At 43.5% G+C, this 17387-nt stretch overlaps 2 protein-coding genes across 2 annotated transcripts; one reads left to right on the plus strand and one right to left on the minus strand.

Moving 5' to 3' along the window:
• Positions 1-598: 598 nt before the first annotated feature.
• On the minus strand, positions 599-1540 carry LOC137662375 (olfactory receptor 2D2-like). The gene has a single exon (XM_068398731.1). It carries the CDS (start codon positions 1538-1540, stop codon positions 599-601), a length of 942 nt encoding a protein of 313 aa, XP_068254832.1.
• Positions 1541-14057: 12517 nt separating this feature from the next.
• LOC137662043 (olfactory receptor 5AS1-like) lies at positions 14058-14996 on the plus strand. Its single transcript, XM_068397928.1, has one exon. The coding sequence runs from the start codon at positions 14058-14060 to the stop codon at positions 14994-14996; it is 939 nt and encodes a 312-aa protein (XP_068254029.1).
• The last annotated feature ends 2391 nt before the right edge of the window (positions 14997-17387 follow it).

The following is a 17387-nucleotide window of genomic DNA, read 5'->3' on the forward strand; positions in this document are numbered from 1 at the left end:
AGGGTTAGTTTAATTGTCAGTAAGTTTGGGAGGTCTGAAATACTCTTCATCTTGCCTGGGTTACTTAAAACCTAAGGATCTGTCTTTGTGTTACAGAAAGAAAACCCATCTCTGATAGTCATGTCTGATTACTCCCTACTCAAATCAGAAAACAAAATAATCTACTGTCAGCTGTCCACATGACAACATAAACTTGAAGGATCTTGGCCCATGAGGACCCAGAGTTGGACTGAAATGCAACAGGAATTAAGAGGGGCAGAAATCAGTTACAGGGGAAGCAAATCAGGTTAGGGAAACGGTTGAGAAAATGCTCACAGCATAAGGGGATAAATATTGGTGGCAAACAACTGCAGCCTTTCTTGGAGAAGATGGCAGTTTTGTTTGCTAACCAACATAACAGAGGTTGAGAAATGTTCAGGTCTGAAGAGAAATCATGGTAGCACCTTTTTGTTTAGGTGCTGTTGAATTTAGCACATTTATTATTTCATCTCAGTCTTTGTAAAATAAATCTAAGACGATTGCAGGTACATAAATAATCATCTGAGTATTGTTTGAACTCGTAGAACTAAATGCAACACTATCAATCCCTGAAAAGCCTTTAAATAAACAAGGATTTGGGTCTATTCATTGCCCTTCTCAGGGCATGCTTCATGTCCTTGTTCCTGAGGCTGTAGATGAGGGGGTTCAGCATTGGGGCTACAACGGTGTAAAACACTGCAACCACCTTGTCCCTGTCCTGTGGAGGCCTTGACTTAGGATTCATGTACATGCAGATGGCTGTTCCATAGAATATGGTGACCACTGTCAGGTGGGATCCACAGGTGGAGAAGGCCTTGGATGGCCCATGTGCAGATTGAATCTTCAAGATGGCAGAAAGTATACGGGCATAGGAGGTGATGATCAGAAGAAAGGGGATGAAAAGTATGAGAATGCTGAAGATGAAGATGACCAACTTCATGAGGGCAGTGTCGGCGCAGGCCAAGGCCAGCAATGCTGGCACTTCACAAAAGTAATGGTTCAAGACATCAGGCCCGCAGAAGGGCAGATGCAAGGTGAGGCTGTTGATGACCATGGAGCTCAGCAGGCTGCTGGTCCAGGAAGCCACGACCATGTGAGTGCAAACCTTCCTGTTCATGACAGTGGTGTAGAGCAAGGGGTGACATATTGCCATATATCGATCATAGGCCATGATCCCAAGCAGCACACACTCTGTCATGCCAAAAGCCAGAGAGAAAAACATCTGAGCTGCACACCCAGAGAAGGAAATGGTCCTCTTCTTGGTCAAGAGGTTCACCAACATCTGGGGGATGTTGGTGGAGATGTAGCAGATATCTAAGAAGGAAAGGTTGGCAAGGAAAAAGTACATGGGTGACTGCAGCTGGCAGTCAGCTCTGATCACTGTAATGATCATGATGTTCCCAACAACTGTGAACAGATAAAAAAACAGAAACACTATGAAAAGAACAGTCTGTGTCCTTGGCTGGGAGGAGAAGCCTTGAAAGATGAATTCTGTCACCACGCTTTGGTTTTCCCTGGCCATTATTATTCCAGTGGTTTAACTGTCAAGATAAGAAACAGTCAAAAAGTCAACTCAAATCTGTTGCAAGACAAGTGTAAAAAGAGCTTATATTTCTTTCTGAAGGGGAGAGAATCTGCTGTGGAAAATAATGTACCAGACACAACATATAATCCATTTTATATTATCTATTATGGTGACCACAGAAATGAGACAATGTTGAGAAAGCTTTCTCACGGTACATTTAGCTGAGCCCCTGTTCATGTTGGTTGCAGTCTAATTACACAGATTTAACAGAAGAATGCCTAATTTATACACATTTTAATGCCCAACAGAGTTACTATTCTCTTTAGAAAATCAAAATTCAATGTTACCTCAAAAGATTGTGTTAAAATCACAGTTCTCCATATCCTTTCTTAACAAGGAAAGGAAAACGAAACAGACTTCTGGAGTGGAACAATCCTTCAGACACTCTCATTATGACACAGATCTACTCTTGTGGACAAATATCCACACAGCTGTATCCTTTTCCTGCAGTAAAGCCAAAATTCAGCACACAGACCAGATCTAACAAATTAAATATGTCCAACCACCTTGAAGTATTTCTAGGATCTTATGGTGTTCTCATTACTATAGCTCTTACTGTTCACATTCTGTCTTTACACAGTATTGTCTAAGATGTTTTAAGGCTTTACTACGAGTAGTATATGGTCACAGCTGCTGGATCCTGAGTTTTCATGCAGTAAAAGGAGAGTAGCAGAACACCCACATTAATAATGCTGTGGAAGACACTAATAAATGTCACTTGATATGCTGTAGAGTATCTGAGACATCTGAAGGCGGCCGTCACATTTGATGCAGGGATGTTGGAGGGCTTGTGCTCCTCTGGAATGAAAATTGGACAAATGACAGGTCACACCAGCATGTCTCAAGTGGTACCAAACTGCTACAGCTGAACAAATTATTTGGATGCCTAGTTGATACAGTCAATGGACTCTAAAGGGTGATTCAGATGACCAGCTAGTAGGTGATAACTTTAGCGATCTCAACTTCTCAGCTGTTCCTGAGAACCTGAGTAGCCTTCTGGACTTAACTTTGACTCCTGGTTTATTCCTCACTCATGACAGAAATTTAGATGTATAACTTAAATAGAAATGTTTATATGTAGATGCCTAAATCTGATGCCTTAACCTGAAACTGAATCCTATCCTGTGTTTTTAAGACCAAGCAGACCCTCACAACCTCAACGAGCAATTATGCTGTCCAGGGAGAGTATTGCAAAATGAAGCATCTTTCCAAACCAGAAACTGTTCTGGAAGGGGAGGTTAAGAAATAATCCTAAACAGCTCAATTCAAGGAGGCAGTTTGCCTCAGCCCAAGATTGCTGTCTTAGGTAGGTGAGATGGCGTCATCACACGTCAATACCCCAGTGTCTCCACTGCAGCCCAGGGAGCCCAGAGTGCTCAGCACCCACCTCCTAGTCAGTGAAGGCAGGTGCATCCCTCCTGACTTGAAAGGAAGGATTAAGGTGCCGAAGCATCGGCGCCTCTTGCCATTTTAGGTACACTACAGTATCCAAGACATCTGTATGGGACAAGCACATATGATAAAAGAGCAGCAGAAGACTTGTATCAACTAGCTTTTCACTGGCACCTGTGCAAATGGAACAATCAGCTCATATAGAAACACCTAAATTTTGGTGAGATGGGTCTGATCCCTGATGTTTAATGAGATTAATCCAATTCATATTCAAGACATGAACTCTCTAGACTAGGTGGACTCTATCAGTTATGATGTCAACTATAAGAATCTGAATAATATGAAATTCAGCATCTTTATTAAGATGGACGTAGAACTTCAGAGACATCTTTCTCTCATTTAAGCACATATATTCACCATCATTTTAAAGCCTGTGCCAACATAAACAGCTACATTCAACTTCTGACTCTGTTTAGGCATTTATGATTTACATAACCACACTGCGTAGGCAAAGAGCAATTACATTTTGCCTTCAATAAACCAGTTGTGGTAATGTTTTTGATTACTATCATACCACATTAAAAAACATCTTTCAGGATGTGAAAACTGTAAGCCTCTGGGAGCAAGAAGGGAAATTTACTCTAGCAATAGTATAAATAACAAGAGGGGGATTTTCTATAGGCTTTGGTTTTCTAAATACTTTGGTGTAGCTGAGACCAAGTGGCTCATGAGAAGTTCCATGGACTTGTGATCTGTGCTTCTAGATCACTTATCTACTTCTGAAAATCCTCTCCTTATATTCTTGCCATTAGTAGATAGCACGAGCTCTGAACTTTACATCTTCTGATTTCAAAGCAATTTGAAGGATGAGAGTAATTTAGGTTTTATAGGTGAGAAAAAGTAGACTTTGCTGTGCTCAAGGCTGGAAGAGGTTTCTTAGAGAAACCATTATCTTATCATGGCATATCTATCAGCAGGGACAAACATACCTTGGACCTATGTGAATTCCTATATATAGACCAAAATATCTTGAAATCATCCTGACACATCTCGGTTCAAGATTTGTAAAATTAAAGAATGTTTTTTCTGTACCTGAAAATATCAAATCTGCAAGAAGGTCGAAACTCATCCAACAACGGGAATACTGATAGCAGAACACACAAAAGAAAATTGCAGGCACCGTCCCCAATCTCAAGAAATGTTAGATATTTGTAGGTAAGCAATAAATGTGGAGTGGCTTGGTCCTTCACAAAGATTTTAACTCATAAACTGATAGCAAAGTAGTGGAAGAATTGAAATAACATTTCAAAATTTCCCTTTTGAGACACCATAACTAATTTTAAATGCCAAAGGGAAGTGGTCCCAGAGGTGACATTGCAATTACTTCTTGTAAGCACAAGACCAAGTATAATTTTAAGTATTTAAGTCATAAACAATTAATTGTAGTTGTAGTAAAAGTTATTAAAATTGCCTATTCTCTGTTCAAGACTTGGTGAACTGTATGTTACACTTCAAAACTTAAAAAAACAACTATTTTAATAGATTTGTGGAGTTTTTAGAGGATTGTCTAAACATGGAATGTTATCCAGTTATTCCTATTTTGAGCCAAATGACTTCTGTGAGGGTGAAACTTTCGAGGTCCCTTCCAATCCCTAACATTCTGTGATTCTGTGTGATTCTGTGAAACACACCAATACTCCAATTTTGGTCTGAAGACATCATGAGATGCAGAATCCGATACATCTGATAAGGTGAAATCCTCCTCAGATGTACAAAAGTTAGTAATCTACAGAATCAATGAGGTTGGAAGAGCCCTCTGGGATCATCGAGTCCAACCATTGCCCTGACACCACCATGGCAACTAGACCAGGGCACTAAGTGCCATGTCCAGGCTTTTCTTAAACCCCTCCAGAGATGGTGACTCCACCACCTCCCTGGGCAGCCCCTTCCAATGGCTAATGGCCCTTGCTGAGAAGAAATGCTTCCTAATGTCCAACCTGAACTTCCCCTGGCACAGCTTGAGGCTGTGTCCTCTTGTCCTATCACTAGTTGCCTGGGAGAAGGGGCCGACTCCCACTGCACTACAACCTCCCTTCAGGTAGTTGTAGACTGCACTAAGGTCACCTCTGAGCCTCCTCTTCTCCAGGCTAAACCACCCCAGCTCCCTCAGCCGTTCCTCGGAGGTCAGACCCTCCAGACCCTTCATCTAGGTGTAAGCTACTAACTTTCTGTATAGTTATCAGGGAAAACAGCTATTCTCAGAGCAGAAGGGAAACACCACTTCCTCCATATTCAGCTCAGAGGAATCAGCGTTTCTAGAGAGTGACTGATCTCTCTGTTTGGAAAGAGGAGCATAAATACCTGTATTTGGTCAAATGACTTGCCAAGGGCCAGTGGGGTGGGAAGGCAGCGGTGGGACAGATAGTCTAGATAATTTCCCCTAGCACCAAGTATTCACCTCTTTCCCATCTGCCTGGATCCAAGACGGACACCTCAAGGAGTCAGAAGAGCTTCTGACGGAACTGCAGAGGATTCAGCAAATACGTTTGGGTTTTTTTTTTAACTTCCTCTGTTTGAACTGCAGGAATTAGGGCTCAGTGTCTGCATTTGTTTCATGATGCATTTTTGATGAGGTGTCAGTGCTGGATGAGGTGTGCCAAAGGTTCATTCAAACTTTTGGAAGCCTGAGGGGAAGTAAGACCTCACTTTGGACCTGTTTCCATTAGGAACATAAGCCTCTTCAGCCAGGATAAAGAGGTGCACTCACCTCTGAGGAGAGGTCATCTGCGGTAACACCCTCCTGCAGCTAGGTGCTCATCCATAAATGTTCCTCAAAAATGAGACATGCTCTTTTTTTTTCTTGTGCTCAATAGCCTGCAACACTAGAAAGAGGGAGCTCTGTCAAACAGCTGTGATTTTCTTTGCCAGAGCTCGAAAAATTTTGGCAGGGAAGGCTCATAATATACTCATCCAGTTTTTGACACTCTTTCTCTGAACAGCTATTTTTGGCTGCCGTCAGAAATCGATACCCCTGGGCTGACTCATCTCACCGCAGAGCTATTCTCATATCCTTACAAGTGGGGCTGCCCTGTTGGAACAGCAACGTGGGAGTACAGACATCGCCATCACCGAATGGCCGGCTGGAACAGGCAGAAAAATGTTGGCAAGCTCTGTTTGGTGATCTTTTTTTATACTGCTGCTTCAGGAGAATGTCTAGTTTTTCCCTTGCAGTTGCTCACTCACATCTCTACAAATAGAGTCTTGAGGCCGCACCTTGAATACTGTGTCCAGTTCTGGGTCCCGCACTTCAAGAAGATGTTGAGGTGTTGGAGCGAGTCCAGAGGAGGGCGACCAAGCTGGTGAAGGGTCTGGAGGGTCTGACCTACGAGGAACGGCTGAGGGAGCTGGGGGTGTTTAGCCTGGAGAAGAGGAGGCTCAGAGGTGACCTTAGTGCAGTCTCCAACTACCTGAAGGGAGGTTGTAGCGGAGTGGGAGTCAGCCTCTTCTCCCAGGCATCTAGCGATAGGACAAGAGGACATAGCCTCAAGCTTCGTCAGGGGAGGTTCAGCTTAGACATTATGAAGTATTTCTTCTCAGAAGGGGTTATTAGACATTGGAATGGGCTGCCCAGGGAGGTGGTGGAGTCACCATCTCTGGAGGGGTTTAAGAAAAGCCTGGCCATGGCACTTAGTGCCCTGGTCTAGTTGCCATGGTGGTGTCAGGGCAATGGTTGGACTCGATGATCACAGAGGGCTTTTCCAACCTCATTGATTCTGTGATTCTGTGAAAGTTACATGCAAAGATGCACTTATCTGTCATGACCACCTTCCTTGTACCCATGGAACATTATAAATTTGGAATCAAGGACTTTCAAGACTTCAAACCCAAGACTCGTTCTGCAGAAAGTAGCTGAGTACATCTAATGATGTTTTGCTAAGATAACCTTGTTTCCTCTAAGTGGGCTGTTTTCCACTGAAAGTCTTTTTTACTCTCTTAAATACTTACACACATACAATATGCGAGATGAGCTGTTTAGACGCAGTCCAATCCGTAGAGCCAATGTAAATGCTGAGAACAAGAAGATGAAAGACTCACACATAAGTATCATTCACCTTGGAGTGCACATACCTGTGCGCACACACACATGGAGTAGTGTTTATTACTTTGGTGGCACTTCATACAATCATCATAGAACAGCTCAGGTTGGAAGGGACCTCAAAAGATCATCTAGTCCAACCTTCTGTGGGAAATGGAACCTAAATGAGATTATTGAGCACCCTGTCCAATTGTATCCTGAAAACCTCCAGCAACGGGGACTCTATCACGTCCCTGGGGAGGTTGTTCCAGTGAATGATTGTTCTTACTGTGAAAAATTTATTGTGTTGAGATGAAATCTCTTCCAGTGCAACTTGTATTTGTTGCCCCTTGTCTTCTCCATATGTCTCCTTGTGAAGAGAGAGCCTCCATCGTCTTTGTAGCCACCCTTTAAGTACTTTGTGTCATCATATATTAGAAACTGTATTTCCTCTACTTGGGAAGCTGTGGATCCTTGAAAACTTACTATCATGTGAAGCGGGTATTTCAGCTGATTCAGAAAGTGAGGTTTGTGTTTAGTTCTTTCAATCTGGAAAGCAAAAGGAAGGGTTAAATGGCATAGGACAGCCCTTATCAGTGGAGTCTTAATGAGTTCCTCAACTTCTCGGAAAGAATCACTCCTCTTACAGAGATTCACCCTCTCATTAGTATTATTCTGTTAATTCATGGCCAAAACTCAGCCTTCCTGCTATTACTTCCCAACTCCACCAAGAAGCTGCCAGGACCTTGAGGCCACTAATAGGTCTTAATGGCCCTGACCAGCCTCACCTGGATCACTCCACATGGCCCATTTAAGCTCAGTCTAGGACCATCAACCCTTCCTTAGCTATGCTGTAGGTGTGTCTGGCTGCAGCCACATCTCTGCCTCCTGGATGGACCCTGAATCAAGATTGTAGCTTTGTCGCTAACCCTGTTCCTGGCCCATCTCCCTTTGCTCCTGGTGGCACGCTGTGGGTGGACCCTGTTCATCACTTGCTGTGGCTGTTGATGGACCCCGTTGCCAGACCCTGGCTCTGCCTCCTGTGTTCAGCCCCTGTAGGTCTGTCCCCCAGGAGTGAGGCACTGCCTGCCCTGGCGTCCTCCTTAGCTCCTCGCTCCCTGTCCCTTGGGGACCAGCTGGCCCTTGCAGCTCCCTGACAGCAGCCGTGTGGATACCTTGCAGGAACATGCTGCTACTTCTAAACTTCCATGGACTCAAAGAAAACATCATTCAGTCTGTCTCATCCAGGTATGAAATATCCCTGAATATCTTCAATATTAAATCCCTTTCCTTTTTCTTCACAAAACTTCTTGTTTTTAGGGCTAGACTCTGTTCTGCTCCATCTCTCCTTAAAGCTGTTTTCTTTCTGTTCCCAACCTATTGCATACAGCAGAAGTTACCAGGAGCTCTCATTCTACTAGGGGTGTGCATTTTCTGCTGTTTGATTGCATTTTCATTCAGTTTGATGTCCCAGCTGACTATGGTGAAATAATTGCATTGCTTATACCTGGCATGTAGTTGCATCTCTTCCCCCAAAGAATTTCTAAGCTCTAAAAGCCAGTTGTTGGTAGAAGTAGTCACAAATACATAGCTCATTGCTGGGAATACAATTTATTAAGAGGATGAGACCAGCTGTGGTGGTCAGGCATAAGGCTCAGCCAGACAAACAAACTGACCAGGACCTTTTAATGCCTCCCTTCTCTTCTTGTCCTCTTCTTGCTCTTCCCTCATCAGCCATGATGCCTCAGTTTCTCCACCATTGTCACCTCCCAAATAAATGACCCACCCTGATGGGTCATTTGACTTGATGGGTCAATGACTTCCCCATGTTCATTCCAGTTTTGCTACAGTCACACATGATTTTGCTATTCCTGATACTCAAGTAAACTAGACCCATGGTGTTTCTGGTTTCTCATGTCATGTTTCTCATGGTCTGTTCAGTGAGTTTGATGTCAGGCTAAGGACTAGTCATCCTCCCAAATATCTCTTTTAAGATGAACACTGTGTCACAGGTGTGTCTGATCCACTCTGTTTCTGCATGGCAAAGATTCATGTCCTTAATTTTGTGTATCTAACAGGGAAACGGACAATTCATATTTACTTGTTTCTGAGCACTTCATTATCAAAGGGGTGAAACATGAAACTCCTAAGGTAATTATTCCTACGTGTGGCACATAGGAAGAGCTTCCCCACAAGTATTTTGAGACAAAAGCTCTCCTTCTCTCTGCTGCTCCTAAGGGCTTCGGTTGATGTGGTGTGACAGTCTGGCATTGGTTCTGCTAATGAATAAATATTTGTGAGTGATGATCCATCATCTTAGATGACATTTTCTATTTAAATCCACAGCTCGGTCTTACAAATTTTTTTGTTTGTCTTTTAAAAATAGATGGGTTTTCTGTATCAGCAAAGGGTCCTATAAAGGTGTCACATAGAATTGATGGCCTCAAGCTGTGTCTGATTGCTGAACCTTATCTGGGGAATGCACATATGTAGCATTCATTTATTTGATCTTAAAACAGCACTGCTCATTAGTAATGTTAAACCTGACTTCTGCAAACTCGGACTACACTGCCAATTGGAAATGTTCCTGGTTTCAAACATATTAGCCCGGATTTATTCTTAGCAATCACTCGCGAGGACCTGGGTCTCCTCTTTGCCCCATCATTCCCTCTTGAAGATCTGCCAGAAGAACTAAATAATGTAAGGGATGCTTCTCAATCTGAAAAGTACAGCTCCTTATGGAGTGACACACAGGACACCAAGTCTTTAAAGCAGGGGGTGGCATGTGGGAAAGGAGTGCACGTGAGGCTTTGAGTACAATTAGTGGGTTGAAGGGGAAAATCAGACAGTATAGCTACACCTTGGCAGAGGTGAAAGCAAGCAGTGGCTCACTATGTCTTGTAGCAATGACACGCACAAGCACTTGGGTCCTCATGATTGCTATCTTCTGTTTGCTTTTAGTTTAAATGGTCAGCAGCCAAAGGGAGACTGAAATTCCAGCATGTCCAAGTTTATTTTGTGTAGCTTATGACACCCCTTTACCAGTTTGATTTCTAAAGGAAACAAGAACTGTTTCTAGGAGTCTCTTGAGAACATCCTTCACTTCCACGTTCCTCAGGCTGTAGATCAGGGGGTTCAGCATGGGAATCACCAGGGTGTAGACAACAGACACCACTTTGTGCTGCTCCAGAGAGTAGCTAGAACCAGGGTGGAGGTACATGAAGATCATAGTCCTGTAAAAAAATAAGGCTGATGTCAAATATGAGGCACAGGTGGAGAAAGCTTTGTGCCTGCCCTCTGAGGAGCAGACCCTCAGGACAGTGGTAAGGATATAACCATAAGAGACAACAATGAATACTAAAGTGCTGAGCGCAATAAAAGTAGCAATGGTAGAAAGCACGTGTTCGTTGACAGTAGTACTGGAGCAGGAAGGTTTCAGGAGCGGAGGAATGTGACAGCAGAAGCGACTGATGACATTAGCACCACAGAAGTGTAAACTGAACACTGAGCTGACAAGCAGTATTTCGTTCACAGTAGCTACTAGGTAGGATCCCACAGCCAGTTGGGCACAAACCTTTTGAGAGCTGGTGGCCACGTAGAGCAGAGGGTTACAGATGGCTGTGTACTGGTCATAGGTGATCACAGCCAGCAGGTAACACTCGGTGATTATGCAGACTCCACATAAATACATCTGGGCTGCACACCCTGGCAGAGAGATGGTTTTCCTTTCTTCAAAGCAGCTCACTAGCATTTGGGGAGCAACTGCTGAGGAATTACCTAGGTCTACCAGAGAGGGGTGCCAGAGGAAAAAGTACATGGGGGTGTGGAGTCGAGTCAAGCCTGATTAATGCAATCATGCATTAATTCCCCACCAACGAGGTAACACAGATAAGGAACAGCACAAAGAGAATGACCTGCAGCTCCTGAATATCTGTGATAACGGGATATCATACATTTAAAAAAAAAATCCATCTCAGGTCAAAACAATTTTCCTCTCTGTGGCTGCACTGTTTTTTGCAAGCATTACTTTAAGCATTCCTTATATGAAAATTCATTAATTTTTTTTACTGTTGTATATACAAGCCTAGGCTGCAATTATGTGTATCCTGTGTGTAAGATTTAAAGTACAGAGTAAGGAGAGAGAATAAAACAGCCACACAATTAACAGTCTGTCAGATTTTATAATATTTCAGGCTATGGATATGTTTCTTACCTTGGAAACTAACGTTAAAAAGGTTGCTTGCTTTTCCTCAGGAACAAGTGCTTCTAGAAAGCTGGACACACACAACAGCATTTAGAGAAGCTCTGACTATGGGATCAAGTAAGCTTTTTTTTTTTAAACCAAATTTATACTAATGAAAGTAAAGAAATTAACTACTGCTTAATATAAGTAGTAAGGTAACAAGTTCAACTGCTCTAAATCTTCCTCTGGGTGTATAATTCCTGTATTACTTAGTCTTTAGCTAGCAAGAACCAGCACCTTTTAATTTGATATGATCACAATCACATCACCAAAAGTTCTACTGACTGGCTGAATTTAGTTTTCTAAATTGTCATGATCGCTTCGAGGTGCATTAATTTTGTTCAAATAGTCGTTGCTTCAAGGTCACAGTGGCCTTGTATCCGTGACTCCAGATCACAGGTTGGGAATCCATTTTGCCAAAATGTCCATCCTCATTTCAGCGTTTTGATGCTTTAAAAAAATACCCTTTATGAGTTTCCAGTCAAAGCATTTCCAGGAGTGCTTACAATATCTTTAGAGCATATCCTTTCACTGAAACATTTCCACACCAAGACAACACCAGCAGCATTTTAATTGTTTGTTCTACTTTTCCCTTGAGAACATCATGGTCTCCCGTGTCCAAAAGGAAGATATAAAATCTGTGACATTCCCCCAAAGAAACATTTCCTGCATTCAGGAAAAAAAATAATATTTCCCTAGCAGGTAAGTCTCCTCATCAGTAAAATTTCCTTCCACTGTGTAGAAATTGTTCCAAGTCTGTTGCCTTGTTGACTGAATGAATTTCAGATGCACTATAGGAAAAAAGTTGCTGCATCATGATACAACAAAAGAAAAAAATACTTATATTTTTAAAAAGGGGGGGAGTTTATTTTTTGTTACTTTTTGCACCTAAAACATTGTTCTGGGAACTGAAATCTCTTGCAGGTCTTCATCAGAAACCACTGAATTTTTAGCAGCTGGTAGGATTTCCGTACCTAAATTTCTGAGCACGATCAACAGCTGAAGAGAGGAAGAAACAGCCACGTGTGCGTAACCACGGAATATTTTTCAGGGCAGAAAGGTTCTTTTTTTACTTTCACCAGAAATCTCTCAAATTGCCTGTGATAGTGTCAACATAAATTGTAATGTTACATGGTCGCTGTTTAACTGGTCTTGGCTAAAAATAAAACACAATTGAAATTTTGTGGAACTTGTCACCTTATTCTAGGAACGTAACTGGGGGGGTTATGTCATGACCTGAGTCACCCAAGACATTTTCTGGAGTCAACAGTCACAACCAGAAAATGATTCAGATTTTAGGACACGCCAAGAATTAAGGATCTTGAAAGACAGGCTCAAACAAAGCTGTCTAAAATGGGATTCATCTCACTCAAGTGTAACCATCTAAAATTTTGGCAGTGAATTTATACTGGTCATCCAGGCTTCATTTCTCATCAACAGACACACACATCTCCGGGATATGATGCATCCCACCTGTCCCTCTGTAACGGTTATAGATGGAACTGAAGATGATGAGCTCAGACCAACCTTTAGACAGCCAAATACAGGTGAGATTCGTTGCAACTAGAGTGCCTGGAAAGACGGTTGGGAACTGATGCCCTCCTTTCTGAACCCCCAGGCTCTACTGTAACCATCTAATTATCCTATCCTGAATGAATCAGCTTAGATTATTATTATGTTTTCAGGAACACAGACATTTCTGGTTTGTCTGTGCCTTTGTCCACACGTCATTGATATTCACAGGATTATTTAACTGACCTGTGTTAGCACTTTTATTAAATGTCCTTTGCAATCCTTGTATTTCTTGTAAAGGTGAGCAAGATATATCTGCCCTGCCTAGAATTTTTACTGGCATCAGCAGATATGTGTCTTAACTTTTGCAAAGTTCAGTTAAATTACACACTTCTTCTGGAAAGGTAAAATTAACACCCAGAATTAGTTTTCTAGGGGACTGAGTCTAATTCAAATTCAGTTAATGGTTTCAGCCAAAAAAAAAAAATGTGGGGAAAATTGCATGGAAAATCTAAAAATCTTTGTGTTTGAACATTTAAAAACACTATTCATGGCTTTCTTCTCATAAATTGCTTAACAATTAATCAGCCTCAGGAAAATAAACCCACAAAATATTTTGTAAGAAATCCCAGAACGAGATGCAACATTTAATTTAATTTTAAACTCAATGATTTGTGTTTGTTCCAAACTAATTATGTCTTTTTGTCTTAAGCAGATTTTTTTTTTTTTTTATGTTGCAGCATTTCAATCCACTTTTTCCAGTGTTCAATTTCACTGCTGATTCAGAAAGGTCATTATTAACTGTGCCTGAACTTCTTACTCTACCCTTCACACAGGTAAATGTGTAGTAGCTATTATACTCACGTAATATGGTTTTCCTCAAGTGATATATCATACAAAGTTTCTTCTACACCTGCGCTATGGTCTAACTCTTAAATAAAATCCCACCTAAGGTCCTATTTGATATACATGATGCAATATATCTGATATACAGGAAGGAATCCCACATAGAAAATGTGTTTGTAAAACTCTTTGAATGTTCTCCTAAACTTTCCTTTCAATGGGCATCATCTAAGCCACTAGTTTCCCCCTCTGATATCGGGTGAGATGCTTACATTTCCATCACCTTTATCTCGTGAAGGATGTAATGTGTTTGTGTGTTGCTCACCCACTAGGATCGACTGATTTCCTGACAAATCTTACCTGTACGAAGCCAAACACACGGTAATGAAATGCCTGAAGAAAACTGCACTGCACTGACAGAGTTCATTCTCTTGGGTTTCACTGACCGTCCGGAGGTGGAGGTACCTTTGTTTGGGCTCTTCCTACTCATCTACGCTGCTACTTTGGTGGGGAACGTTGGCCTCATTGTGCTCGTCCAGGTCAATGCCTGCATTCATACCCCCATGTACTATTTCCTAAGCAATTTATCTTTCTTAGACCTTAGCTGTTCATCTGCCATTGCTCCCAAGATGCTGGTGAATCTGTTAGCACAGCAGAAGACCATTTCTTTAACTGGCTGTGCCACACAGATGTTTCTCTTTGCTGCCTTCACTGATGCAGAGTGCCTCATTTTGGCTGCCATGGCCTACGATCGCTACGTGGCCGTATGTCACCCTCTTCTCTACACCGTTGCCATGTCCCACAGGGTCTGCACCTCCATGGTAGCTGGGGCTTTTCTCAGCGGGGGTCTGACATCGCTGGTGCACACATCTTTCACATTCACGTTGTCGTTCTGTGGCTCCAACGTGATCAACCATTTCTTCTGTGACATCCCCCCACTGCTGGCGATCTCCTGCTCCGATACACACATCAACGAGGTTCTCCTCTTCACCCTGTGTGGCTTTATACAAACCAGCACCCTCCTGACCATCGTTGTCTCCTACGCCTGCATCCTCAGCACCATCCTCCGGATCCGTGTGGCAGACGGCAGGCACAAAGCCTTCTACACCTGTACCTCCCATCTGACGGCCGTCGGGTTATTCTACGGCTCCCTCCTCTTTGCGTATTTACGGCCCAGCTCCAGCTACTCGCTGGACACAGACAAAGTGATCTCTGCATTTTATACTGTCGTCTTTCCCATGCTGAACCCCCTGATTTACAGTCTGAGGAACAGAGAGGTGAAGGATGCCCTAAGGAGAACGGTAGAGAGAAGAGTGTTTTCTCAGTGATTCTCTTAGAAGTGAAAAGATACAGTGTGCTTCTGGAGAAATACACAATAAAAATACAAGCGATGGGATCCACCTGACTAAATGTAGGTGACTTGTTAGGAATATCTGCATCTGAACTAGCTTCCCAGGTTCATTTGGTAATCAAAGGTGATTCACCTTACCATATAAACCAGGAGCCCACGTCAGATGGATCCCATCCCAGAAGGATCTTTCTCCTCACTGACTATAAAGGGACTCTATCCCAAATGCAGCAGAAAGTTATATTTTTGCAGTGTACAATTATTGAGACAACTCAAAGAAAAGTCCAGTTCAGGTAACTACTACATATGGGTGTGATTGCATATATTAAATTTGGAAAACTAAAAGCTTTTTTACAATGGAAAAGACTTATTCGGCAGCCAGCTCTGCCATACCCTCCCTAGAGAGAGGAATCTCATCTGCTCACGATATAGTTTATTATATTTTTAGGACTGGACTTGTTCAAGTTTCACCAGGCGTCCTTCCTGCCTGTTCTGTTCCCACCAGACATCTTTCATGCTCGTTCTCATCCTGTGTTCTTACCTTGAAGATTTTATTGCATATGTTTTTCCATGCTCTGTTTCTGCCTTTATACCACAAACCCCTGTTTCCCTTCTCGTGGCATGATTACTTTTCATTTCTGCTTAACTGGGTTACAAAATGCTTACACAGAGCTGATAGTTATGATATTGGCAGTGTCAAAATGTTACAAAACACACTGATGTCAAGGTATTCTCTTGTAGTACACTGGTGTCTGGATTCAAAATAAATATTAATTATATCCTGCTTAATGTACTGGTATAGAATGGGTGCAGTGGGCCTCTGCTTTGGCTCCTATCATTTCAGCTCTGGATCCTTTTTTTGTTGGCTTTCTACCTGCTGGTGTCTGTAGAAGCCCTTCTAGCTGCCCTTGCCCTTTCCTTGTCACTCTAATCTGCAGCTAAACGATGGGTGTGTGCAAACTGGCTGCTGAGGCCCCCATCACCTCAGAGTGCTACTGGAAAATGGTAACCAAGAAAACTCTCTAAAATAAATGATAGTTTAAAAAGCCGACGTTGATTTATTGCAGCGCTGGGTGCATGGGGGATCTCTCCTCCTAGCACGCACACCTAGAGACAAAAGAAGATTCATTACATACATTATAGAAAAATGAATATTCATACAATTCACAAGAAAAGCCTGCCTATTCCAAGAAACCTTATGCATATGCTAATATATTATGTAACTGTCTTTGTGCATGTGTCCTAAATTGGGGGTCTTGGGTGATCTGTGGTGGTTGTAACCCCCCCATCGTTATGGTGTCCGCTGTATGACCCCGCTTCTGTGCAAGTGTGGTTGATGCTTTTCTGTTGACACATGCAGGTGGCTCCAAGGAAAAGATTCTCTTCTGGTTCTTGCAGAATTTATCTCTTCTCCTGGCACCAGAGGTTTGAATCAAGTCATTTAAGACACTACAAAGATGTTGTTCGCAGTCTTGTTTATCTTTGGCCCTTCTTTGTAATTGGTGAGGAATTTAACAGAGACCTTGGATTCTTTAATAATTCTTTAAGAATAAGCACAAGCAAGAGTCAGTGATAAGTGTTATCAGTCCTAGATGCAGACACTGTCTGCAAAACATGCAGTTAGCTTCAGAAAGTGCAGTTATGTAGCTGAAAGTAAAAACCACTTAAAGGAAAATTGGTTCTGTTTAAAGGTCACACAGAGTAGGCCTTTTAGGGCCTACTTTGAGGCCTACTTTTACTGAACCGTCTCGTCTCAAGAGCAGTTGGAGAACCCGGCCCAGGAGCTGGCGGCTGCCTGGGCTCCCTCCGGCCCTCTTTCTCCCACCTCAGGCAGAGGTTCGTCGGGCACCAGCACGGCCACAAGCCGCGCTGCTCTAGGAGAGCTCCTGGCTCCATGGCCGCCGCCTCCCCGGCCTGCATTTCCCAGCATGCCGCGCGCGGCGTCGCCGCCGTGACGTCATCAACCCACGACATTGTGGCCTGATCTCCATGGCGACGCCGGGCCGGGGCAGCGGGGCCCGTGCCGCCATCCGAGGGCAGCCTGGCTCTCCCGCACAGCCTGCGGCAGCACTAGGCGTGCTGGAAAATACCCTGCAGATCCCGAAGGGACCCTGAGGAGAGAACTGTACTCGAGCCGGCAGCACCCCGCCGAGCCGCGGAGGGCTCCCCGCAGGCCCCGGGAGCGGCCCCGCTCAGAGCAGGTTGGGGGCTCAGAAGCGGCGCTCCAGGGACTACATCTCCCGGCATGCCCCGGGGCAGTGGCGCATGCGCCCCGCCCGCCCCGCCCACCAAGCCCTCCGATTGGCTCAGCTGGGCGCCCCTCCGCCGGCAGCGCCCCCTGCGGCCCGCGCGGCGGCAGCGCAGCCCGGGG

The sequence above is a fragment of the Nyctibius grandis genome, chromosome 4, assembly GCF_013368605.1.
Source record: "Nyctibius grandis isolate bNycGra1 chromosome 4, bNycGra1.pri, whole genome shotgun sequence".
Classification (NCBI taxonomy): Eukaryota; Metazoa; Chordata; class Aves; order Nyctibiiformes; family Nyctibiidae; genus Nyctibius; species Nyctibius grandis.

Bases quoted from the DNA above. Each gene is read 5' to 3' on its own strand.
- LOC137662375 (XM_068398731.1), bottom strand. From the start codon at position 1,540: ATGGCCAGGGAAAACCAAAGCGTGGTGACAGAATTCATCTTTCAAGGC.
- LOC137662043 (XM_068397928.1), top strand. From the start codon at position 14,058: ATGCCTGAAGAAAACTGCACTGCACTGACAGAGTTCATTCTCTTGGGT.